Source organism: Phyllobates terribilis, unplaced genomic scaffold (genome assembly GCF_046119375.1).
Source record: "Phyllobates terribilis strain yellow unplaced genomic scaffold, ASM4611937v1 Scaffold_3__8_contigs__length_932513732, whole genome shotgun sequence".
In the NCBI taxonomy this organism is placed as follows: Eukaryota; Metazoa; Chordata; class Amphibia; order Anura; family Dendrobatidae; genus Phyllobates; species Phyllobates terribilis.
In genome coordinates this window covers 215,424,001-215,447,139 of record NW_027362763.1, presented here as the reverse complement: position 1 = coordinate 215,447,139, position 23,139 = coordinate 215,424,001, and the positions used below count along the sequence as shown (strand labels likewise).

The following is a 23,139-nucleotide window of genomic DNA, read 5'->3' as shown; positions in this document are numbered from 1 at the left end:
ACTGTGAATGGAGAAATTAATAATTGGCAACACATTATACGCATATCAGATAGACAATGTTTAGGAACATAAGGTCCAAGGCTGAGAAACTTGATTTTATGTACAAACCCACTTATGTCATTCGTCCCGAACTAATATATTGTTCTCATTTCTTCCAGGAAAAGCTTTGCAGAAGATTGCTGGTCTGCTGAGGGTCTTCTTCGGCTGCTTGTGGCGCACAAGTAACTGGGCTTCAATATACATTTTTTAATGAGGTAACAGAAGGAAACAAAGGAACATCTTCCCTTTCCCCTACCCTGTCCCTTTTTTATCAACCCATAGACAAGAAATGGGTCAGAAGATCTCAGGGAGTATAAAGTCTGTGGATGTACGGGACCCTCCTTATAGACCAGTCAAAAGAGAACTGAGGGGACCTGACTTTTGTAAACCTGCTAGGCTAGATATGCTGCTGGATATGCCCATGGCTACTTTGGAATTTCAGCACAAACATGCTTGGAACAATGAGGACCGGTCTTTGAATATTTTCGTAAAGGAGGACGACCGTCTGACGTTCCATCGGCACCCAGTTGCACAAAGTACAGACTGCATCAGAGGGAAAGTTGGCTACACAAGAGGCCTTCATGTTTGGCAAATTCATTGGCCTACAAGACAAAGAGGAACGCATGCCGTTGTGGGGGTAGCAACTGCTGATGCCCCTTTACATTCAGTTGGATATACTTCATTGGTAGGAAGCAATAGTGAGTCTTGGGGCTGGGACCTAGGACGAAACAAACTCTATTACAACTGTAAAAATCAACCTGGTGTTACATATCCAGCTTTTCTGGAACCTGATGAAGCATTTGTACTCCCAGACTCTTTGCTGGTAGTGTTAGACATGGATGAAGGGACTCTTAGCTTCATCGTTGATGGACAATATTTAGGAGTTGCCTTCAGAGGACTTAAAGGGAAAAAACTTTACCCTATTGTCAGCGCTGTATGGGGTCACTGTGAAATTACAATGCGATACATCAATGGACTTGATCGTAAGTACCATACTCATGATACTGTAGTAGTATTATACTTTTTGTGATGGTTTATGTTGTTGCATTCCCAAACTTTGCTGTTACTCTGCTGTCTCAGGATGTGATAAGAAATGATCTTGTTATGTTAATATAACGACTTATGATATTACAATGAGACACTCAAAATCTTTAAGGTTAACTGTCTATGTTACTATTTTGTGGGCTCTGTCCACATATGGGCTCTTCATTTCCATTGTTCTGCTCCATCTGAAGAGTAACTAAAAAAAAAATTATGCCGATCGGTAGATGGGCATCAGAGATCGAGGGAACCAATTGACTGTAATAAGGTACAGCCAGTTTCTCTTATAGTGTCCATCCCTTCATCAGACAAAACAGTGCAGCCTACAGTGCTATCTTGCACTCCATTTTTTTTTTTACAAAGTCTACGACAAAGGCTCAGAGAATAGATATGAACAAAGCATTGGATAGGACCTGAAGATTGTAATCCATTGCCTAATGAAATAAGAAATATAAAGGTGTCTGAAAATCAGCAATGGTTCCAATAGTTGTTACATGACCATTTAAGCAACTGCATTGTACTATATCCAGTAAATCCACAAAACACTCCACACTTGCACATTAGATAGAGATAATAGAGAATTTATAAAAGAGCCTGTTCTTATTGAGCCCTTTAGTCCCGCACACACCATACGTTTTTTTTGTCAGATTTCTATATGGCATGCTCTGGAGACACAAAGCATTCTGTAGTAGGGTAGATGTAAATACTTGTATGCCCAAAAATGACAAAAGTATTCTCAGGGTGATACCTTTATTGGCTAACCAGAAAAAATATATATTTGCAAGCTTTCAGAGCACAGAAGCTCCTTCTTCAGGCTTGACTTCTTTTTGTAATCCTGCCTGAAGAAGGAGCCCCTGTGCTCTGAAAGCTTGCAAATATATATTTTTCTGGTTAACCTATAAAGGTATCACTCCAAGCATACTTTTGTCATTTTTGGGCATAAAAATATTTACATCGATTTTTGTGGCTACCATAATCTAACTTTGTATCGTACATAAATGTAGTAGGGTAGGATTGTTAAGCAAGTCAGCAAAAATACTGTTATCAGTTCTTCTGCTTCCCCAAAATGAATCACCTACAGGTTGCACAACATTGTGGAGGCAGTGACCAGAACAGTCTCGGGTTTGCAAGGTCTTACCTTTCTTCAATTTTACTTTTTGGCTTTTATTTTACATTCATTTGCCAATAAACAAAATTCCTGAATGCTGCTGTACTGTGGAAAGTTCAGGTTATTTTGCAGTTACTTTATTCTTAAGGATTGTGCTACTCTACAGATGCCAATTTGTTATCCTCTGTTTGCTCTTGAACAGAATGTATTTCCATGTGTGTTTCTTGAAGGATTAGCGTTGAGCAGATTTTATGATGGACCTGAATTGTTACCAGTGAAGGTGCCAGGCTTTCTCGTAATAAAAAGGGATCTTGAATTGTAATCAAGAATCGCTGCAGTAAAATAATATTATGCACAAATGTTTTTAGCCAGAAGATGCAACTAGCTAAAAAAGGTATTGAACACAGTAAAACATACGTGGAGGGTTAATATTTAATGAACTGAATGCAGGCTGTAATGAATCCTGCCTCTGAAGCCTCAGTGTAGTCCTGTTAGACCTCGCAGAAATGAGATTCATCAGATGTATATATTATATAATGTGGACATTATGTATAATGGGACTGTATATGGAATACATTTATGGACGGTGCATTACATTTGGGTAGCTGCTATGGGAAGTAAATCCATTTAGGGCTCGGATTCCTTATCGTAGAGTTTCCATTCAGGTCGCTGTAAGAGATACGCCCAGCTTGGTTGCAGTAGATCCATTATTCATGTTGGAGCAGGGCTGGAAATAACCTGTCCTGTACCTGAGTGATCTCCCTTGGCCATTACAAAGGTTGATTGATTTAACAAGTGAATCATTTCTTGGTCGTTTATGCGCCATTTTCAGTAAGGTTGATTCCTAATGTAGTGTACAGTAGTGATGCCTGGAAGGCTATCCTCAGCACTGTCTCATTTCAGGGGCTTATATTGGGAATGAAGAGACATGCCTTTTAATCAACCCTTGTGCCAGTCATAGAAGTACCGATAAGCTTCTGTATACTGCGCATAGAGGAATGCACCTTGCAGTTTGTATAGGCCCATGGGAGAGGAGGAACAAATTATTCCAGATCCCACTTTCACAGTTAACAGGCAGTTAAAGGGGTTCTCCACTACTAGGACAACCCCTTCTTGAACTCAATAAAATAAAAACACCTATACTCACCTCCTGTGCCGGCTCCATTCCAGCGGTCCCGGGGCTGTGATGCGGTGGTGTGTGGCGCCCAATGAGAGCTGGCGTCACTGTCCCACAAATCGAACATGAAGAGGAAGTCCAGGATTCCTCTTCATGTTCATTTCGACAGGAGGCGGGGACAGTGACGACAGCACTGATTGGGTGCCAGGCATCACATGTTATTCTACCACATTACAGCCTCGGGACAGCGAGTGCAGACACCGCTGGAACAGAGCCAGTACGGGAGGAGAGTATAGGCTTTTTTTATTTTATCAGGGCTGAACATTTAGTTCAAGAAGGGGTTTTCCTAGTAGTGGACAACCCCTTTAATCTGCAGGAAAACAAATGGATATATTATTTTATAGGAAAAGTAAAACTTTTATTTATTTTTACAATTTTAATTCCTGCAATTCTGGGCTAGGGAGTCCAGTGGGCAGTCCTACTCGCTGACTGACCCCCGACCTCTATATGCACACTTGTATATTGAAGGCTGCCACTCACTAAATAGATTGACTCTTAGGCCATGTGCACATGTTGAGTATTTGATGAGTTTTTTACCTCAGTATTTGTAAGCCAAAACCAGGAGTGGATGACAAATGCAGAAGTGGTGACGTGTTTCTATTATACTTTTCCTCTGATTGTTCCACTCCTGATTTTGGCTTACAAATACTGAGGTAAAATACTGACCAAATACTCATCGTGTGCACGTGGCCTTAAGCTCTAAGTGAGCAAAAAGTATATAAATTAATTATAAACTATATATCATATAAATATATCTTCAGCTTCTCTTGCTTTATAACATCAATGCGCAGGGTTTGCATTAAGGCCTCTGATGTGATTTGCTATACAGCCGCGCTGCTCTATGTTCGGCCGACAGAAACACTGACAATTATTTATTTATTTGGACAAACAAATTTTTAACATTTTGGCTTCCACAGGTGAGAGAGTTGTTGGAGTTTTAGAAAATGGCTTCCCTAAACCCTATAAAAATGGTTGTAGTTCGTTGCTTATGGAAGAACTTTATGATACTGAACTCACCACAGTAGTGAAGCTTTTCTTTAAAGCAGTTCTCCACTACCTGGACAATCCCTTTTTAAATGAAGTAGTCACCCTTATAAAATAAAAAAAAAAGAACAGATACCCACCTCCCGCACCAGTGATGTCGGTGCCAGGTCTCCTGGGACTTGTGTGACATTGTCATGATCCCTCCAGCCAATCGGCGGCTGCTATTGGGCTGCTGTGGACTCACTTCTTCGTTTGATCGGCGTTCGTTCGAGGGAAGTGAGTTGGCTGCAGGGCTCAGCGGTATGACAGCGCCATGCAAACCCCGGTAGACCCAGCGCTGACATTGCTGGAACAGTGCTGCTGTGGGAGGGGAAAATATATTTTTTTATTATTTCAAAAAGGTGAGTGCTAAATTTAAAAAGTTTGTTGTTCGCTACCTGGACAAGCCCTTTTTAAATTAAGTACTCCCCTTTCCAAAATAAAAAATAAATCTTGGGACGTATGGGTAATCATTTAGTATTTGTGTTTGTATTTTTCAGCGCTGACGTTGTCAGTTGTAGCTTCGCAGGAAATGAAATGCTGATTTTATGTATCAGCTTCTGTCTAGGGTCATAGTTTGTATGTCGTATACATTATTATACGGGAATCCGCAGGGGTACACGACAACTGTTTACAGGTCATTTTCTGTTTTCTTCCTGAGATCATGTTGACATGGCTTTCTTGACCGTCTGCTTAATCCATCATCTCACTGTAACATGTATGGCTGCCAACATCTTAAAATAGATTCCATCTTCTAATAAGTAGGTGCCTGTGGCTACCATGAGTCGTTCCATTTGTTGGTCGTGTTGCACAACATTTTCATTTATTTGTTGATATACATTATTCTAATCTGCTTTCATTTTTATTGAATATATTTGTAACAAAATTTAAAGGCAGTCCATTGGGACGAAATGACTGTTCAAATCAAGCACAGGCGCTCGGTGCACCCTTGGTGTGGCCGAGCAGTTTAGTGCACCTTCCAACCTACTAATTTTCCATCTATCTCAACTATATTTTTTATTAAATCTAGAGCTGTCAGCCAAGGAAGATGGAGATGGATAGAAAACAAGTAAGTGGGAAGGAGTATTCAACTGTTCGGCCATGCTAATGGTGCACCAAGCGCCTGTGCTTTGTTTGAACAGTCATTTTGTACTGACAGAGTCTATTGAAGCATCCAGTCCCCACACCTAGGATTCATGAAACAAGGAGGCGCAAAGACTCATAACGACATGATCAGACATCAGTGTTATAAGTAAAATATAATGTGAGGGGAGAAATTTCATTACATGCTAACGTTATATGTAAAAAGAAAAAAACTCCTGCAATTACGCATTGGCAAAATAATATAAAAAATGAATAAACATACAACCACAATATAAAAATGTTTCCTTTATTTAAAAAAAAACTATACATAAATACAAGACATCCAAGGAAAATGTAAAAACACCCCATTTATAACATTTATGGCAGCGTGGTCACGCTGTAAGGCAAACCAATGCTGTCATCAAGCAAAAGTAATATATATAATTCACAAGGTGGCTAATAAAAGCCAAAATAGAATTCGATCGATAGATATGGCCATAAATAAGTAGAACAACTGTGCAAACACCAGTCATAGACCTAAAGGTAAATGCCACCACATTCCATCCTGGTAAAGCACAGGTCACACCATGCCCAGTACCCTCATGCTACTACCCCTCATGTAGCATGGTGGAGGAATGTAAAATAGCTGGTGATATACCAGGATTTCTATGATTAGTGAGAATAAACCTCTTTTCTGCTTGGGTTGCGTGCTGTTTGTTACTGTAGCCTAATCCATGGCCGTCACACCACGGTATATGCCAGATCTATGCCATGTACAGCGCACTGTCCTGATCTTGCTGGTTGCAGTAGAGTGAATAAACCCCTAGACCCAGGCTCCTCATGAACATTTTATTTTTAGCTCCGTGATCTGATGCAGCCCCTGGAGTATTCGCACATAGATACTGTTTCTGTATTCAAGCTTTAATGGAGTAATCAAGCTGTATGCGAAAATATGCAAGGATGACATAGTCGGTGGGATGTCACCACGCCAGTTGTAGCTCCATTTAGATGACTCTTTGGATGTGAAATGTCTTATTTGTAAAGCAGTATTGTGAGCTTGGGCTAAGTTCACATTTAGGGTGGGTGTTATTTAGCGTAATGGAATTGAAGCATGTAAATATGATACCGGCTTCATCTTCTATATTTTGCTCTATGGAGGACAGGTTACGTCCCTGAGGATGCAAACAATCTCGCGCCGTGATAGTTTACCTTATTACACCTACACCTTGCACAACTGCAGATTTTTTTCCATTAAAATATTTATTCCTGTCAAATCTATTGACAACTAAAAAGATAATGTATCTGTCTGCTGGAGGGTTAAATAGGGATGTGACTTGTGTATTAACACTGGTGCGTGGAAAGACAGTGGCGCAGATTTACTGTCAGATATTGAGATGATGAAAATTTAGACTAGACAGTCTGAAAATTCACAACATTTATCTCCGTGGCTAATGCTAAATGATATAATTGGAGCTACTTTAGACACTTTTCTGTAACTCTATACCACCTTTTAGTTTTTCTACAGGCTGTGTGCCCACGTAGCGTTTTTCAAGCGTTTATGCTGTGGAATTTCCGCAGCGTAAACGCTTGTGAAACGCTAGGTAATCCGCACCCCATGGTCCCCAAGGGGATTCCGCATGTTCTATGCACATGCTGCGGATTTTTCCGCAGCGTTTATGCTACGTACAAAAATCCGCAGCATGTCATTTAATTTTGCGGAAGTGCAGCGGAACTCCCGCCATTGACTTGCATTGAGACGCATAGAAACCGCGACTGTACATTTTTACAAGCGGCTTCTATGCGTCTCTATGTGCGGATGGTACCCAGTTCTGGAGGAGAGGAGACTCTCATCCAGACCTGGGTACCATTGTACCTGTAAAAAAAGAATAAAATAACAAATAAAGTTTATACTCACCTGTCCGGCGTCTTCTCTCTGAATGCCAGCAGCGCTGAAGGACCTTCGGTGACGTCACAGTCATGTGACCGCAGGCCCTTCACTGCTCTGTCTCGCGATATGCCGGCAGCCGGGAACCAGCCAGGAAGCAGCGCTGCAGCCACGCCGGGGCATCCGGGGTGAGTATAGCTTTATTTGTTTTCATTTTTACGGTTCACACTGTATAAATCCATGCTGTTTGCATGGATCTATATAGTGTGACCTAGTTGTCAAGCACTTTCCAAGTGATGCTATTGCCTGGAAAGCGCTTGTCAATCTGCATGCGGAAACGCATGTGAACCCGCATGTGGATCCGCATGTATTCTGCAGGAAAAACGCATGCACAATCTGCATGCGTTTTTTTCTGCCAGGGAGATGCAGAAATGCTGCAGAAATTTTCTGCTTTAGACCAATTTTTACTTTCAAACCCAAATCTTGGCGCACTTTTGTGTATTTTAAATGGTTATTCTGATCTTGTACAGCAGGAGCGCACTGCTCCCCAGTCTCCTGACTTCCTGATTGTAACCAGTGGGTGCTGCTGTCCTGACCCGTGTGGTCCTGACCCATGTGGTCCCGACGCTGCTATATGAGGCTGCTTTACCTTTGCAGAATCGGAAGCACAGTAGCACTAAACTGGCCTGGTTTGATAATTGATAATCGTGTTCTCTAATGATCCCAACCAGGTTCAGGGTAATCTCTTTACTACTCAGCTTGTAAGCACTACACTGTTTCCAAGATCAGTAGGAAAGAGCTTGTAAGCACTGTGCATGGCAACAAATTGTAAACAATATAAAAAATTAATTTATTAGCATCAAAAGAATGAGGGTAACTTTTAGTAAAAATTAAGTTACAATGTTGTATGATTTTATTAGCCCTATCCAGCCATGCTCATCTGTGAAGGAGGGAATAACCCTTTAAAAGAAACCTGTCACTAGATTCTTGCTGCCTGAATCATGTGCAGCATGAATCAGAGCCTGGCTGCACAATTACAGCCAGATTTGTTTTTCTGTGAAAAGCTGCAACATTTCAGAGAAAACATAGTTTTATTTACCGGCTTGGGACTATAGGGACAGACATGATTAGTTTGTTGCAGCCCTCAACTGGCTTCTGACCACCTCCCTCCAGTTGATTGACAGGTATTTTCTATGTGTACACATCTTGAGAGGCCTAAGGCTGCACCAAACTAGTCCCTATAAAAAGAAAGAAAAAATAGGGCCCACACACCTTTAGTATAAAATTAATGTACAGATGCAAAAATACGCTATGTGGCCAATATACAAACATATACATACACCATGCATCAGCACACTACGATTTACGAATACCTGAAATTCAGTGTTGCTGTAGAGGTTGAAAAAGAAAGATACTTAGTTAGCGTTCTTTGATCAAAGAGCACAAAAGTCATCCAACCACTTCAAGGTGACCTTTTAATATGAATGGTCCCTAAACACTAATGTCCTACCACTACATGTGCCAAGACAGGTCTCATCTGAATGGAGAGTGAAAAGGAAACCAGGCGTAGGTCACCTTGTATGGTAAAGGTGGGTGGATAAGGGAGCTGGGCTCTGAAAAGAAAAAGAAAAAATATAGGGCCCGCACACCTTTAGTATTAAATTAATAAATACGCTATGTGACCAATTTACTAACGTATACATACACGATGCATCCGCACACTGCAACTAATGAATACATGAAGTCCAATATTGCTGCTTAAAAATGCACAGGTACTTAGTTAGCATTTTTTTTATCAAAGGTATGTCCCTATAGTCTCCAGCCGGCTTTTCAAACTATATTTTCTGAGAAACAGCGCAGTGTATCATAAGATAAAAACATTGGCTGCAATGGTGCAGCCGGGCCCTGTCTGATTCATGCTGCCCCTGGATCAAGCAGAATGAATCTAGTGACAGGTTCCCTTTAACCATCCATAAACACATCAATAGGACAATGGTGGTTCAGTGGTTAGCACTGCAGCCTTGCAGCGCTGGGGTCCTGGGTTCAAATCCCACCAAGGACAACATCTGCAAGGAGTTTGTATGTTCTCCCTGTGTTCGTGTGAGTTTCCTCCCAGTTCTCTGGTTTCCTCCCATACTCCAAAGACATACTGATAGGGAATTTAGATTGTGAGCCCCAATAGGGAAGTGATGATAATGTATGCAAAGCGCTGTGAAATATATTAGTGCTATGCAAAGATTATTATTATTAAAAGCAGTCTGTCAGCTGTCAAACTGTCAGTATAAACTGTGTCCTGTAAATAGAAAAATACAAGGCCCCGGAGTTATGTCTTAAAAGTATTCTTTATTGGTTACGTCACATTTAAAAACCACTGCTGTGGGGATTTTCTTTATGTGTGACGAGATTGATAAAGGATACTTTTACGGGATAAATCCGGTACCTTGGATACTTCTATTTGGACTACTCAGCTGTTTGGTGGAGAGTCGTCAAGTTGAGCACTGAGTAGTAAGAGCGGTGAATGGGAATTTTACCATATATGTAAACGGAAGGATATATTACGGAAGGATATACTGCAGCCCCTATGAAATCTCACCTTTAGTGAATTAGTCTAATCGCTGCCTCTGACGCGCCCCCTGGGCCGAGTGTGCAAGTGTGTGGGATACCCGGAGCCGGGTCTCTGGGGGTTGCTGGGGATTGTAGTCTCCGTGGCGGCGACCCGGTCCCGTGGCTCAGGGTGGTCAAACCAGTGGCAGTCTATTTGTAAGGTTTTAGGTTAAGTGTCCGACTACGCCACCCGTGGATTGCGGTCAGGATGAACCGCCGCTGCAAGGCAGTCCGCTGAGGCCGGTGTGGTGTGTGCAGCTAAAGATGGGATAACTCCCCACGGGAAGAGTATGGCCTCAGGGCAGGGAATGTGGATGATGGGAGTGGTGGTGCTCGGGCGTCCCAGCACTAGTAGTGCTGGTGCGGCGATGAAGCACAGAGACGTGGGGTTGCAGTTCAAGTTCTTTACTCACAGTTCTTTATATTCCAAGTCACTCCGCTGACCATGACTGCCCAAGCCGTGCTGCGTCCACCAGGTGCGGGGGCTCGGTCAACCCCCAGGCAATTCCAGAGTGTGGCACAGGTCTCCCTTCTATTCCTTTCTCTGGCCGTGCCCCACCAGTGACACTACGTCTGTCCAGCTCCCGCGGTCCTTCTCTTGGGAGCGCTTCGTGCTCACCTCCCTGACCCTATGTGGTGTGCCTTTCTAGTAGGTGTAGCGAGGGGTCGCATCAAGAGATGGCCACGACCTCCGGTTCTTGGTTAAGGATTAGTCGCCTCCACCAACTTGGGATCCGGTACCCTGTTCTGCCAACCCGTCACCCGTAATCTCCTGGGTCCTTAGGGTTCCTTCTACCTTCGTGTCTCTGGGCCTCTGTCCACTTTGGGTACTTCTCTTTCTTTGCTGTTCCTTTCTGTTTCTGTTCCTTTCTGTTTCTGTTCCTTCCTTCTGGCTCCGGCCTTCACCCTAGGCCTGCCTCGTGGAGCTGGGCCCAGACTGAGCCACAGCTCCCTGTCAGCCCTCTCTGGCTGAACTCCTTCTCTCACTGAACTTCTCCCAGAACTAAGATGGTGCCCACCTTATATACCTCCCTCTCTGTGTATGAGCCCAGGTGACTTGCAACCAATGGGCTCCTACCTATGCCCAGAGACCGTCCCCTCCTGCTCCTACATCACTGGGTTTTCCTCCCCCCTCCCCACTCCAGCCAGGGACATGTTCTGTCGTGCCTGCATTACTGTACTAATGGGAGCACCGTTGAGCTGTCCCCCGAAAATGGGATGTGTGTGATGCATGCAGCCTACCGAGCCCTGGTCCACACTCCATCCTTACCCGGGAGTGGAATATCACACCTCTGGCAGAGGTGCAATACCCCTGTAGCGGCCGAACCCTCGGGGCGCTACACCTCCATTCTGCAGAAAATCAAAAATGTAAATCAGGCTGCTCGGTGCACCCTTGGCATGTCCAGGGGGCACAGTCCACTGTTCTGCCCACTGGTTTCGCCTGCCCCGCCTCCTTCACTGGTGATTGAGAGCGGTAGCTTGTCTGAGCTTTCTCTGCAGACTCTGCTCTCTCATTAGCTGTGATAATAAACCACTGCATCCTGTATAAACTGTGAGTAAAGTGACAGACTGGGCAGGATATGCACTAAGAGTCATGTTAAATCCACATTCTCCCATAGCGGCTTGATCAGCTAGAATGTAAGGGGCCAGGATTACTGACAGCCCCCTCCTGGCTCAGCCGTCAGTGCGATGTGACACACCGCTGCATTGCAGTAGTAGACACTGCATCAAGAGGCCACTTGTAAAGCTGGGTTCACACTAATCCATTATTTTGCATTAAAAGGACAAACAAAAACAGGTCATGATTGTACTTTAAGTCCATTGTGAGAAAAGTGAATTAAAAATTGTTGTTGTTGATGACGGATTAATTCTATTAATTCTTATTAATTCAAATGGTTCAATTGTTATTTTTTTTCATTACACCAAAATGGATAAAATCATAAAAAATCTACATAAAATCCGTAACTGATAAGGGAGATTGCAAACCTGGATATCTGCAGAACTTTTTAACATCCATGATTATTTTTCCGAAAAGGTGTGGATGAGACTTCAAAATCCCATTAGCTTAGATAGGAATTATTTATGTGTAGACATTTTCTGCACTTTATACCCAGTATATCACTATTTCTATCGACTGGCACTGCCAGCAAGCATCTGCTCATCTAATGCATGGTAGGTGCTGTGAGCAGAATTTAAGCGCTGTGCAGTACAGCCCGTATTCTGTCAATGCAGAGAGGAGAAGCCTTTCCGTTGTCATTTTCCGATTTTCACATGTATAAGTAAAGCTCGTTCAGTTTTAGTAAATGCAAAATCTTGTTGCATTAAAAAAAGTAAAAAAAAAAAAAATGAAATGGGATACGCATTCCAAAATCTGGAAAATGATTCATGTGTTAACAATGAAATATTCACCATAGAGACCATGGCGTTACACAAGGCTTCACATTCCTGTGCAGTGCTATGGCGTTGACTCTGCTAGGTACTCTCTGTGCGGTCAGTTGTTCTTGAGACGCAGCCAAGTGTTAAAGCTAGTATTTAGTGATTCACAATTCATTTTCTTCTCTCTGATCTGACTCATAAATGTCTTTAATGTTAAAAAAACACTGTACAGTATATGTTATGAGTAACTTCCGTAAGTGCTCTTAGTTAACGCTTCTATGAGACGTCTCACTTTGTCCTACTGGCTAATCTTACAAGCCGTAATAATATGGCACCTATAGTCCGTGTCGGATTGGGGTTCCAAGGGACCAGCAGTAACATCAACTCCAGGGCCCCACTACATACAAATATGACTTTATCCTCATTCACAAATCTATAGTAATAAACTGGGTTGCTTGTTAAATTAATAAGATGTTGCCTTTGTCTGTATATGGTGAATCAAGTGTATTATGCCAAGTAGTGCTCATACAAGAGGGTGGTGGCCTACTCTTGCACAGGGGCCCACCGGAGGATTCTCCTGTTCTCCTGTGGGCCAGTCCGAGCCTGCCTATAGTCCACATGCTTCTGATTTCTTATGAATGAAATGTTTCCATCAGCTGCCTAATTATAGATATATTATCTGCAATACGAAGTCATACCTTGTAGAGAAAAATTATTCAGCTCCCCGTCCTATCGGCCAGCAGTCCCAGGAAACACTGTGCACAGGAGTACTTGGGAGAGTCAATCCCACACAGAAGGTTCCAAGATGGTAGAGGATCCAGCACACGTGAATAGATAAATTCAATGTTTATTTCAGAATTGTTAGAAACATCTTCATCAGTTTGTAGTCCATAAAAAGATTAGGTCAAAGGTCTATAAGACATGGGAGTTATTACGCGTTTCGAACTTTTGAGCTCCCTGGTTCTTAGTCATAACTACACTATAAATACTGTTATGACTAAGAAACAGGGAGTTCAAAGGTGTGAAATGCTTAATAACATCCATGTCTTATAGACCTCTCGCCTAATCTTTTTATGGAATATACACCGATGAAGATATTTTAAAAAATTTTGGAATAAACATTGATTTTATCTATTCGCGTGTGCTAGATCCTCTACCACCATGAAAGTCATACTTTGTGTACGCCAATTTAAAAGGTTTTATGAAAATTTGGCCGAAGGAAGACAATTTGAGAAGACAACAAAAAAATGCTATGCTCACGGCGTCGCTGCTTCAACAGCCTTTACTTGGCATAGTTGAAGACAGCCGGGGCTAGTAATTGGCTGTAGTGGCCACTTGTGTAGATGAGTGCACCATCACTTCAGCCTAGTAAAAGACCAGTTGGGAGTACCAGGATGCTGAGGATTTAATGGGTGAGTATAGGTTATTTTTTTGGGTGGGATGTCTCATATTACCTGCCTCTGGCTACATTTTTGCAATCTTGGAAAACCCTTTTGAAGACGTAATAAAAAATAACATGAAAATAAATATTTGCAATAAAAGTTTTCTGAAAATTTTGGAAATCACCAAAAAAATAAAGGTTCTGTAAATTTTCATTGATCTACTAAGAGATAGTTCTGTGTCGCTACAGTGTGCTAAAGGTCTTCTCTGTATATTCATTGCTCAAAATACAGGAATATTACACATCTGTGGTGGAAGCAGCTGAAATCTTCAGTCTTCTAATAATATTCCTTTAGGACAACACAAGCTACACTGCTCCATGGCCTCTAGCCTGAAGTAGGTCTACATTATACCTGATGGGAGTTATATGAAAGGCGAACAATGGTTTGTTAAAGGAAAGCCTTTATCAGAACATGTCCTATTGTTTAAATCAGATTTCTGTGTTATATGTATTTCAAAAAAATAAATAGGTCATTTTTTTTCATATTATGATCTTTATTTAAAAAAAATGCAATTTTTACAATTGCCACTGGGGTTTGTTTTATACTCATACTTCCTGTCCTTTCAGGAGGAGTTTTCAGCAAGGCTCTTTATTAGCAGAGGTAGGATTACAATGACAGGTAACACCTCTATACCTATACACAGCTGATAACACAGGATCCATCCAATAATCACAATAGGTGAATGGTCCCACTTACCTTGCTCCCACTCCCTTCACAAGGACCTTTGATCAGGCTCAATAGACACTTCAGTTTGAAAAGCTAGGGTCATGATCTGACTTATGGAGGTATGTACATGTGTTGTTTCCTGGAACCATAGCAGGTTAGAGTCTAAAAAAGCTCCAGTGGCCAATGTGAAAAGTGTAAGAGTTCTATTTAGTAATATGTAAAAAAAAACATTGTCGAAAATTTGTAAAATATACGGTATGTTTAACTCAAAAAACTGATTTAAATTGATCATTTTCCCAGAAGAATAGGTAATGGGTTATCCAACTACAGTTGTCTAAGAATATATGCATATATATATATATATATATATATATATATATATATATATATATATATGCATATATATATATATATATATATATATATATATATATATATATATACACACATATATATATAGATATACTCACTTTCTAATGTTCTCATTGCATCAGTGTTTTCATGCAAAGCTTCTCTTATGTATGATCAGCATAATTTTATCCAATTGAATATCTACACCATAAATAGGGTCACTCACATGTAGCGCATTTATTGGGTTAATCAGCTCAGTTGAGAGCTTCTGGAGCTTTCCTGCTTGGATAGCCTCAGCTGTTCAGTGTTGGCCACTCCCCTCACGCAATCTGGGATTGCCAGGGTTAGTTTCATACTGCCTGGTTCTGGAGTTGAAGGTGTTGGTTGTTTGAGGAGGCATTTGGAGTATTGTTATAAAGACTGTTGCTTGGTGATTTGTCTGTGTGCACTTTCTCATTCTCTCCTATTTGTTTTTTCCTTCCCTTTAATTTGGGGTGTTCCCCTCTATTGTTTGTGAGTGCATATTTGTATGATTGGTATTTTCATTTATCCCTGTACATCTTCCCTAGTCTGGTTTGTGCATTCTTATACACTACTACTCCCCACGTCCCTGGATGGGAGAGGGGACAGATATGGGCTGATTTAGGAGCTACTGAAGGAAGTGGCCCGGCGTCTTCACCATTAGAAGTAATCGGGGAGTAGAGATAGCTAGGGCACTCCTAGGCCCGGGATATCAAACAACAGTGTTGTGACACATACATTTCTGTAAGTATTTTTGTGTACGTTGTATGTTTTGGAGTTCCATCATTGCTGACCAATGAAGACAAGCTATGACCATATATTAACTGCCCATTACTATCTTGGACATTTATGACATAATTACAGGATATGACAAATGTCTGATCGATGCAGACCTTCATCTTCATTCTGTGATCTGGATATTATATATATATATATATATATATATTAATATATGTACATATATACGTACTAATACTGAACACAGGACTCATATTACTAGATACCTGCTGCACTGTGTTCTACCATTCATATCTGTGTATCTTTAAGTGAGAGTGCACATCCTTTATGATAACCGTAATAGCAATTTATTTCAATAGGGTTTTTTCCTTTTGTGTTGGTGCTCACTCCAGACAGAAATCACTCTGGATTTGCTATTAAGTCAACATTACTGCGTTTTCTCTGAATTTCGAAGTATTAAAATGGTCGATTTCAAAAACATTGATAATCTGGAAAATTGTACTCCACAAAATGATATAGAAGTGTCATCTGAGTAAAGAGCAGCAGGCAATAAGCTGTTACCATGACTTATTATTTTAATGTGCATTTTGTGTCTCAGGCTCCATAACAGCATCATCTCCAGTATCAAAACTATCATTCACTGCTGCCTTAACGGGGTGAGGATTATAATGATAAAATGATGTTCATCTATGAGTGAGGAAGATTTAAGAATGCTGCAATGTCATCAGTGGTCATAATTTTTTCTATGTTAAGGATATTTAAAGTACCGTAGATCTGCCACTAGATTTCTCAATACAAAATAATAATAATAATATAATAATAGTTTATTTTTATAGCGCCAACATATTCCGCAGCACTTTACAAATTTTAGGGGGGACTTATACAGACAATACAGAATAAGCATATCTCATATCGAACGGAGTGAGGGCCCTGCTCGCGAGCTTACAGTCTATGAGGAAGTGGGGGAGACACAAAAGGTAAAAAGTACATATATTGTATAATGCAGCCTTGATATACTGAATAGGATAAATAATAATACATGGACTGGTCGCCAGCCAGTATGTGTGCAGTCCTGACAGAGGCTATTATGTGCATGGTTGGTTTGAACCCGAAGTTGAAGAAGATTTTAATATGGGGGAAAGCTGGGATGGACAGAGTGTGTTTAGGTGATACGCCAGTCTAAAGAAATGTGTTTTTAGGGTTCGCTTGAAACTGTGGGTATTGGGAATTAATCGAACTGTCCTGGGTAGTGCATTCCAGAGAATTGGCGCAGCACGCGAGAAATCTTGGAGACGGGAGTGGGAAGTTCGGATTATGGAGGATTTTAGTTTCAAGTCATTTGCAGAACGGAGGGCACGTGTAGGGTGGTAGACTGAGACAAGGGAGGAGATGTAGGGGGGTACTGAAGCATGGAGCGCTTTGTGGGTAAGCGTGATAAGTTTAAAACGAACTCTATATTGGATGGGCAACCAATGCAATGACTGGCACAGGGAAGAGGCATCTGAGTAGCAGTTGGCGAGGAATATGATCCTGGCTGCTGCGTTCAGGACGGATTGGAGAGGGGAGAGTTTAGTAAGAGGGAGACCGATTAGTAGAGCGTTGCAATAGTCAAGACGAGAATGAATAAGAGCGACAGTAAGAGTTTTTGCCGAGTCAAAGGTGAGAAAAGTCCTGATTCTTGAGATGTTTTTGAGGTGTAGATGACATGAACGAGCGAGTGATTTGATGTGAGGAGTGAAAGAAAGATCTGAATCAAAAATTACCCCAAGACAGCGGGCTTGTTGCTGGGGAGTAATGATTGAGCCACAAACGGAGATGGCAATATCGGGTACAGGTAGGTTAGTGGAGGGAGGAAAGACGAGTAGTTCAGTTTTTGACAGATTCAGTTTTAGGTAGAGGGAGGACATAATGTTAGACACAGCAGAAAGACAATCACTGGTCTTTTGTAGTAATGCAGGGGTGATGTCCGGAGCAGCGGTGTATAATTGGGTGTCATCAGCATAGAGATGGTATTGAAAACCGAATCTACTGATTGTTTGTCCAATAGGAGCGGTGTATAAGGAGAAAAGAAGGGGGCCTAGGACTGATCCTTGAGGAACCCCGACAGTAAGAGGAAGTAGGGAGGAGGAGGAGCCGGCAAAAGACACAGAGAAGGAGCGGTCAGAGAGATAAGAGGAGAACCAGGAGAGAACCGTGTCCTTGAGGCCAATAGTGCGGAGCATAGTGAGGAGGAGCTGGTGATCCACAGTGTCAAATGCTGCAGAGAGATCCAGGAGAATCAGCAGGGAGTAGTGACCATTAGATTTAGCTGTTAGTAGATCATTAGAGACTTTAGTGAGGGCAGTTTCAGTAGAATGTAAAGAGCGGAAACCAGATTGTAAAGGGTCAAGAAGAGAGTTGTCTGAGAGATAGCGGATTAGACGGGAGTGGACCAGGCGTTCCAGGAGTTTAGAGATAAAGGGAAGATTGGAAACAGGTCTGTAGTTGGCCGTGCAGTTCTGGTCGAGGGATGGTTTTTTAAGTAATGGTTGTATGCTGGCGTGTTTAAAAGAAGAGGGAAAGATACCAGATGAGAGGGAAAGGTTGAAAATTTTAGTTAGGTGAGAGGTGACAGCTGGAGCAAGGGACTGAAGGAGATGTGAGGGAATAGGGTCGCTGGTGCAGGTGGTAGGGCGAGAAGATGCAAGGAGCCTGATCACTTCATCTTCCGTGACTGGTTCGAAGTCAGAAAATGAGCAAGATACAATGTGGCGGGGGGGAGCATGCATAACATTTGGGGATTGGGAGAAAATTTCCTGTCGGATATGGTCAATTTTTTCTTTGAAATAGTTAGCCAGATCGTCAGCGCTGAGGTCGGTGGTCGGGGCCTGTGCTGTTTGATTAAGGAGAGAATGAAACGTGTCAAAGAGTCGTTTAGGATTATTGGAAAGTGAGATGATGAGGTTGTTAAAGTAGGTTTGTTTGGAGAGGTGAAGGGCAGAGTTATATGTTTTCAGCATAAATTTATAGTGGAGGAAATCTTCGGGCAGATTTGATTTTCTCCACAGCCGTTCAGCGCACCTGGAGTACCTCTGGAGAAGACGTGTTTGAGGCGTGTGCCAGGGTTGTCGCCGTCTATGCCGAATTGTTCTTTGTGTAGGAGGTGCGGCTTCATCCAGGGCGCATAGCATTATTTTGTTATAATGCTTCAATGCAGATTCGGGACATGAGAGGGAGGAGATTGGGGCCAATGATGATTGCAACCTTTTTATAAATTTCTGGGTGTTAATGGCGCGTAAATTTCTATAAGTGTGGACGGTGGGAGTGTCTTGAGTAAAGTCACAGTTCTTGACAGAGAATGAAAGAAGATTATGGTCAGAGAGTGGAAGGGGAGAGTTAGTAAAGTCATGTACTGAGCAAAGCCGGGAGAAGATCAGGTCCAATGTGTTCCCGTCCTCATGTGTAGGAGAATTAGCAAGCTGTGAAAGGCCGAAGGAGGAGGTTAATGATAAAAGATGCGTGGCAGATGGGGAAAGAGGATCGCCAATTGGGATGTTAAAGTCTCCCATGATTATCGTGGGGATGTCGCAGGATAGAAAATTTGTAAGCCAGGCAGCAAAGTGATCCAGGAATTGACGGGGGGGACCTGGGGGGCGATAGACAACCGCCACTCGCAGGGAGAAGGGCCGGTAGAGTCTGACTGTGTGGGCCTCAAAGGACGGGAAGATAAGGGAGGGTACAGGGGGGATAACCTGAAAATGCACACATAATTAAATAGATCTCCTAGACACATTGAGGCTGGTGTACTTACTTTGAAATTAAATGTCAGAATGGACAAATAATCCTTTTTCAAACTTTTTCTGCCAGATTATAGTTTCATAGTTTTAAGGTTGAAAGAAGACACAAATCCAATGATAGTTTGAAGTCCAGCACTCAGTGGTTTAAAATCCAATACTTTTTTTGTAAAATATAGAAGGTACAGAAAATTTTTCTCTGAGATTAAGAGTCAGATCAACTAGAAAGGGGTCAGAAAAACTTTTTTGGACCTTTTATATTTTAAATAGATTTACAATAAAGATTTGGATTTCAAAAACTGTCTTCTGAACGTCAAACTATCATTGGACTTTATGAAGTAAGTCTGGAGCCTCACTAGCTTTGTCTGTGCACCGACACTTATCACTTACACACTTGATCACCACTTGAACATGTAGAGGGGGTGAGATGTATCTTAACAATACTATTCAATACACAAGTCCATCTAGCTCAACATATTACCTAACTTGTTGATCCAGAAGAAGGCAAAAACCCTGTAAGGCTGATACTAATTGACCCATATTATGGGAAAAATTCCATCCCGAATCCACATATGGCAATTAGCTTAAAATTACCTTTCAACCTGTGTCTGAAAAGTGACTATGCAATTCTCATATATCGTCACCCTACCTGGTACCCTCCATTTGCCTCTTGCCACTTCCTCTGCTCAGATCGGCCTTTTCATTCCTATTACTCCCAAAATCGATGTCAAAGTGGTATGGGTAGTGCATTGAAAAGTCTAAATCAAGCCTTCCCTCTTTTTGGAAAGGCAAATGAGGCATGGTTTAGACTTATCACTGCGCTTCCCATGCCATTAGAGTAGCCATCATGAAAGGATGGTTAAATTAATGCTGATCAGAGTGAAAGGAAGCAGTGGTAGACATGGAAGGCACCAGGTAGGGCGTCCAAGGGTGGAAGTGATGCGCCCCCTGGGCCAGTGCTGTAGTGCGGCGCGCGTGCGCGCGGGGAATACCCGGAGCCGGATCCGATGGGGGTAGTAGTCTTTGTGTGGCGGTGACCCGGTCCGTGCCCAGGGTGGTCAAACTAAGTGGCAGTTATTGGTATGATGGTATTAGTGTCCGACTACGCCACCCGTTGAATGCGGCTATGAAGCCGCCGCTGCAGGGCAGTCCGCTGAGGCCGGTGGTACGGATGTGCAGCGTGGATGGTATAACCCCCAACGGGAGGGGTATGGCCTCAGGGCAGAGGATGAGGTTGATGTTGGGAGTGATGGTGTGGATGTCCCAGCACTAATGGTGCGACAAGGAAGCACGGAGACGCGAGGGTACAGTTCAGGGTCTTTACTGATGGTACAAGGCAAATTCCCCCGGGAGTACTGGCTAGTAGTTGGGGCCTGGTTAGTCTGCGAGTAAGCCGGAGTTCCCCTGGCCAGGTGGAGTTGTAGGCCTTCCCGTTAGTCTGTACCCTTCCTGGCTACCCTGCTTTCGGCGGTTACAAGAAGCCCACGTCCCTGGGTATACCGTGTGGTGCTCACCCGTATGGCTGGTGACCTGGGGCCTCCTGTTAGCCTCCGCTCCGGGATGGCGGTGCTGGTCCCTTCGTTGTGACTGAGCCTCCGGGCTTTTATGGCCAGAGGACCTGGAATCCCCTGCCGGATGGATTCTGCTGCTGGGTATATCTTAGTCCCCACAGCCTCGGACTCCTGTGTCCGGTTTTAGTACCTTCTCCCAGGGCGAGCTCTGCACAGCTCCAGCCCCTGGCGCTTCTCCTTGGCTCCTACAGAGCTCCTGATGTCTATCTGTCCCTGTTTCTGCGTGTCCAGACCAGACTCCGTCTCTGTCTGGAACTCCTCTCTCCTAACCCTGCCTCAGCCCCAGTTTATGTAGGGGAAGTTCTTCCCCTCCCAGGACTGGGCAGGAGGTGTGGCATGCTTAGGATTCCTGACCAGGAGACCTCCCACCTGCTCACAGACGTAATATTGCTATTACTGTGGAAACCAGACCCCTGGGGTGCCACAGAAGTCACTTAGAAGGGGTACATTTATGGAGGATCCCCCATTGCACCTGGTTCAGCATTCCCAGTGACAGGAGAGGGGGCCATGAAAGCCTCTCACACAATTGCTGAACTGTATTCCAACCCCATAACCACAACCCTTGGCTTTCAGCCCTGATAGAGATCCTTGAGTCGTTGTTTGCAGGCCTTTTAACAGTAGCTAATAGCGTTAATAGCTCTTATCACAGCAGGTAATAACAATACTAATAAGATGCATTTTTCATAAGCATTCTGCCAAGCGTTTTATAAATGTACAGGGGCCAGATAATGATATATATTAATTACACTAAATTGTCTGCAAAGGCTAAGATGTTTTACAAATGAGATGTGTGACCTGTGATTATATTAGTCAGTGCATAGTAAAGATTTACAGATCTAATGAAGGAAGGGCACTGGAGCATTCCCTCTAAATTTTCTGAAATGACTTCTAAGAATTTCCATTGTGCCACAGCTGCCAGTTCACTTGCACTTTAAACCAGTCAAGTGTGACCTGCGACAGCTCTTACTGTTACTTCCATTTCCCCTGAAATATTGCATACCTGCAACTAGTAAAAAGTGTTTTGTCAGCATAGTAATTGTTTTTTTTTTTTGTTTTTTTATAAACGCTTGTATCTTAGGCTGTGTGCCCACGTAGCATTTTTCAAGCGTTTTTGATGCGGAATTTCCGCAGCGTAAACGCTTGAAAAACGCTTGGTAACACGCACCCCATGGTCCCCAATGGGATTCCGCAAGTTCTATGCACATGCTGCGGATTTTTCCGCAGCGTTTATGCTGCGTTCAAAAATCCGCAGCATGTCATTTAATTTTGCGTTTCCGCAAGCAGAATTGCCTTTGTTCAATGCATAAAAAACGCAAGGCAATTCCGCATGTGGAAAACGCGTGATAAACGCGCGAAAAACGCGCGATAAACGCGTGCGGAATTCCGCATGCGTTTTTCCGGGAGAGGACTTGCATTTATGCAGCAGAAATTTTCTGCTTCATAAATGCAACGTGGGCACATAGCCTTAAAGTGAATGTATTATGTGATGAACTGCAGGGGGGGCAGCCATACTGCCCTACTGTCCACCACTTGAATATTAATAGGAAAAACACATATATACAACTATATTAAAGGGGTTTGCTCTGAACTAAATACAATTTTGCCCCTGGCTTGGATTTTGCGGAAATACCAAAATGTGCCTTACTTGAACATCCCGCCATCAGAGAAACACCCGATGATGAGCTGTTTGAGTCACCAATTCCCGGCCACAGGTGTCCTGTAACATCATCAAAATAGTGGAAGACACCATTGTTCTACCAAGTGGACCACAGTAAGAGCATGCTGTCCAAAAACTAGAGGCATCCAGGCAATATAGCCCCCAGACCATGCAGAACCTCTAGCTCTCTGTCCTTTTATAAGGCATTATGGAACAATAAAATTGTAAGAGCATTAGTAATAGCAATTCCCCAGACCATAGGGAATATTCCCATCCTTCAGAAAGAAATGTGTCTGCAAAGAATCATGGATAAAAAAGGGCAATGTATGTACAGTAAAAGGCTAAGTTTGGGTGCAGCCCTTATTAGGGAAGGGGTTAATGTGAGACCTTTGGATTAAAGGGTTGTCCGTCCTTAGGCTACAAATCTGCATTTACTCTGTACTGCAGTCTTGTGAATTCTCACATCGCGCGCACTGCACACTGTAAGGATTCTTGAGTGCTGACGGCAGGTGTGTGACCGCAAGTATGTGATTTGCATACATGCGGTCACATGCCGACTAGATGCAAGTGTAGTGAACTCGGCT

General features: G+C 42.7%; 1 protein-coding gene across 2 annotated transcripts in view; it reads left to right on the top strand.

Moving 5' to 3' along the window:
- Positions 1-23,139, top strand: part of SPSB4 (splA/ryanodine receptor domain and SOCS box containing 4) — a 195,504-nt gene that overhangs the window by 82,616 nt on the left and 89,749 nt on the right. For both annotated transcript variants that reach the window (XM_073674633.1, XM_073674634.1), the window contains exon 2: positions 159-1,022. In XM_073674633.1, coding sequence (XP_073530734.1) covers positions 329-1,022 — 694 coding nt within the window. In that variant the 5' untranslated portion in view covers positions 159-328. The remainder of the gene's footprint in view (positions 1-158; positions 1,023-23,139) is intronic.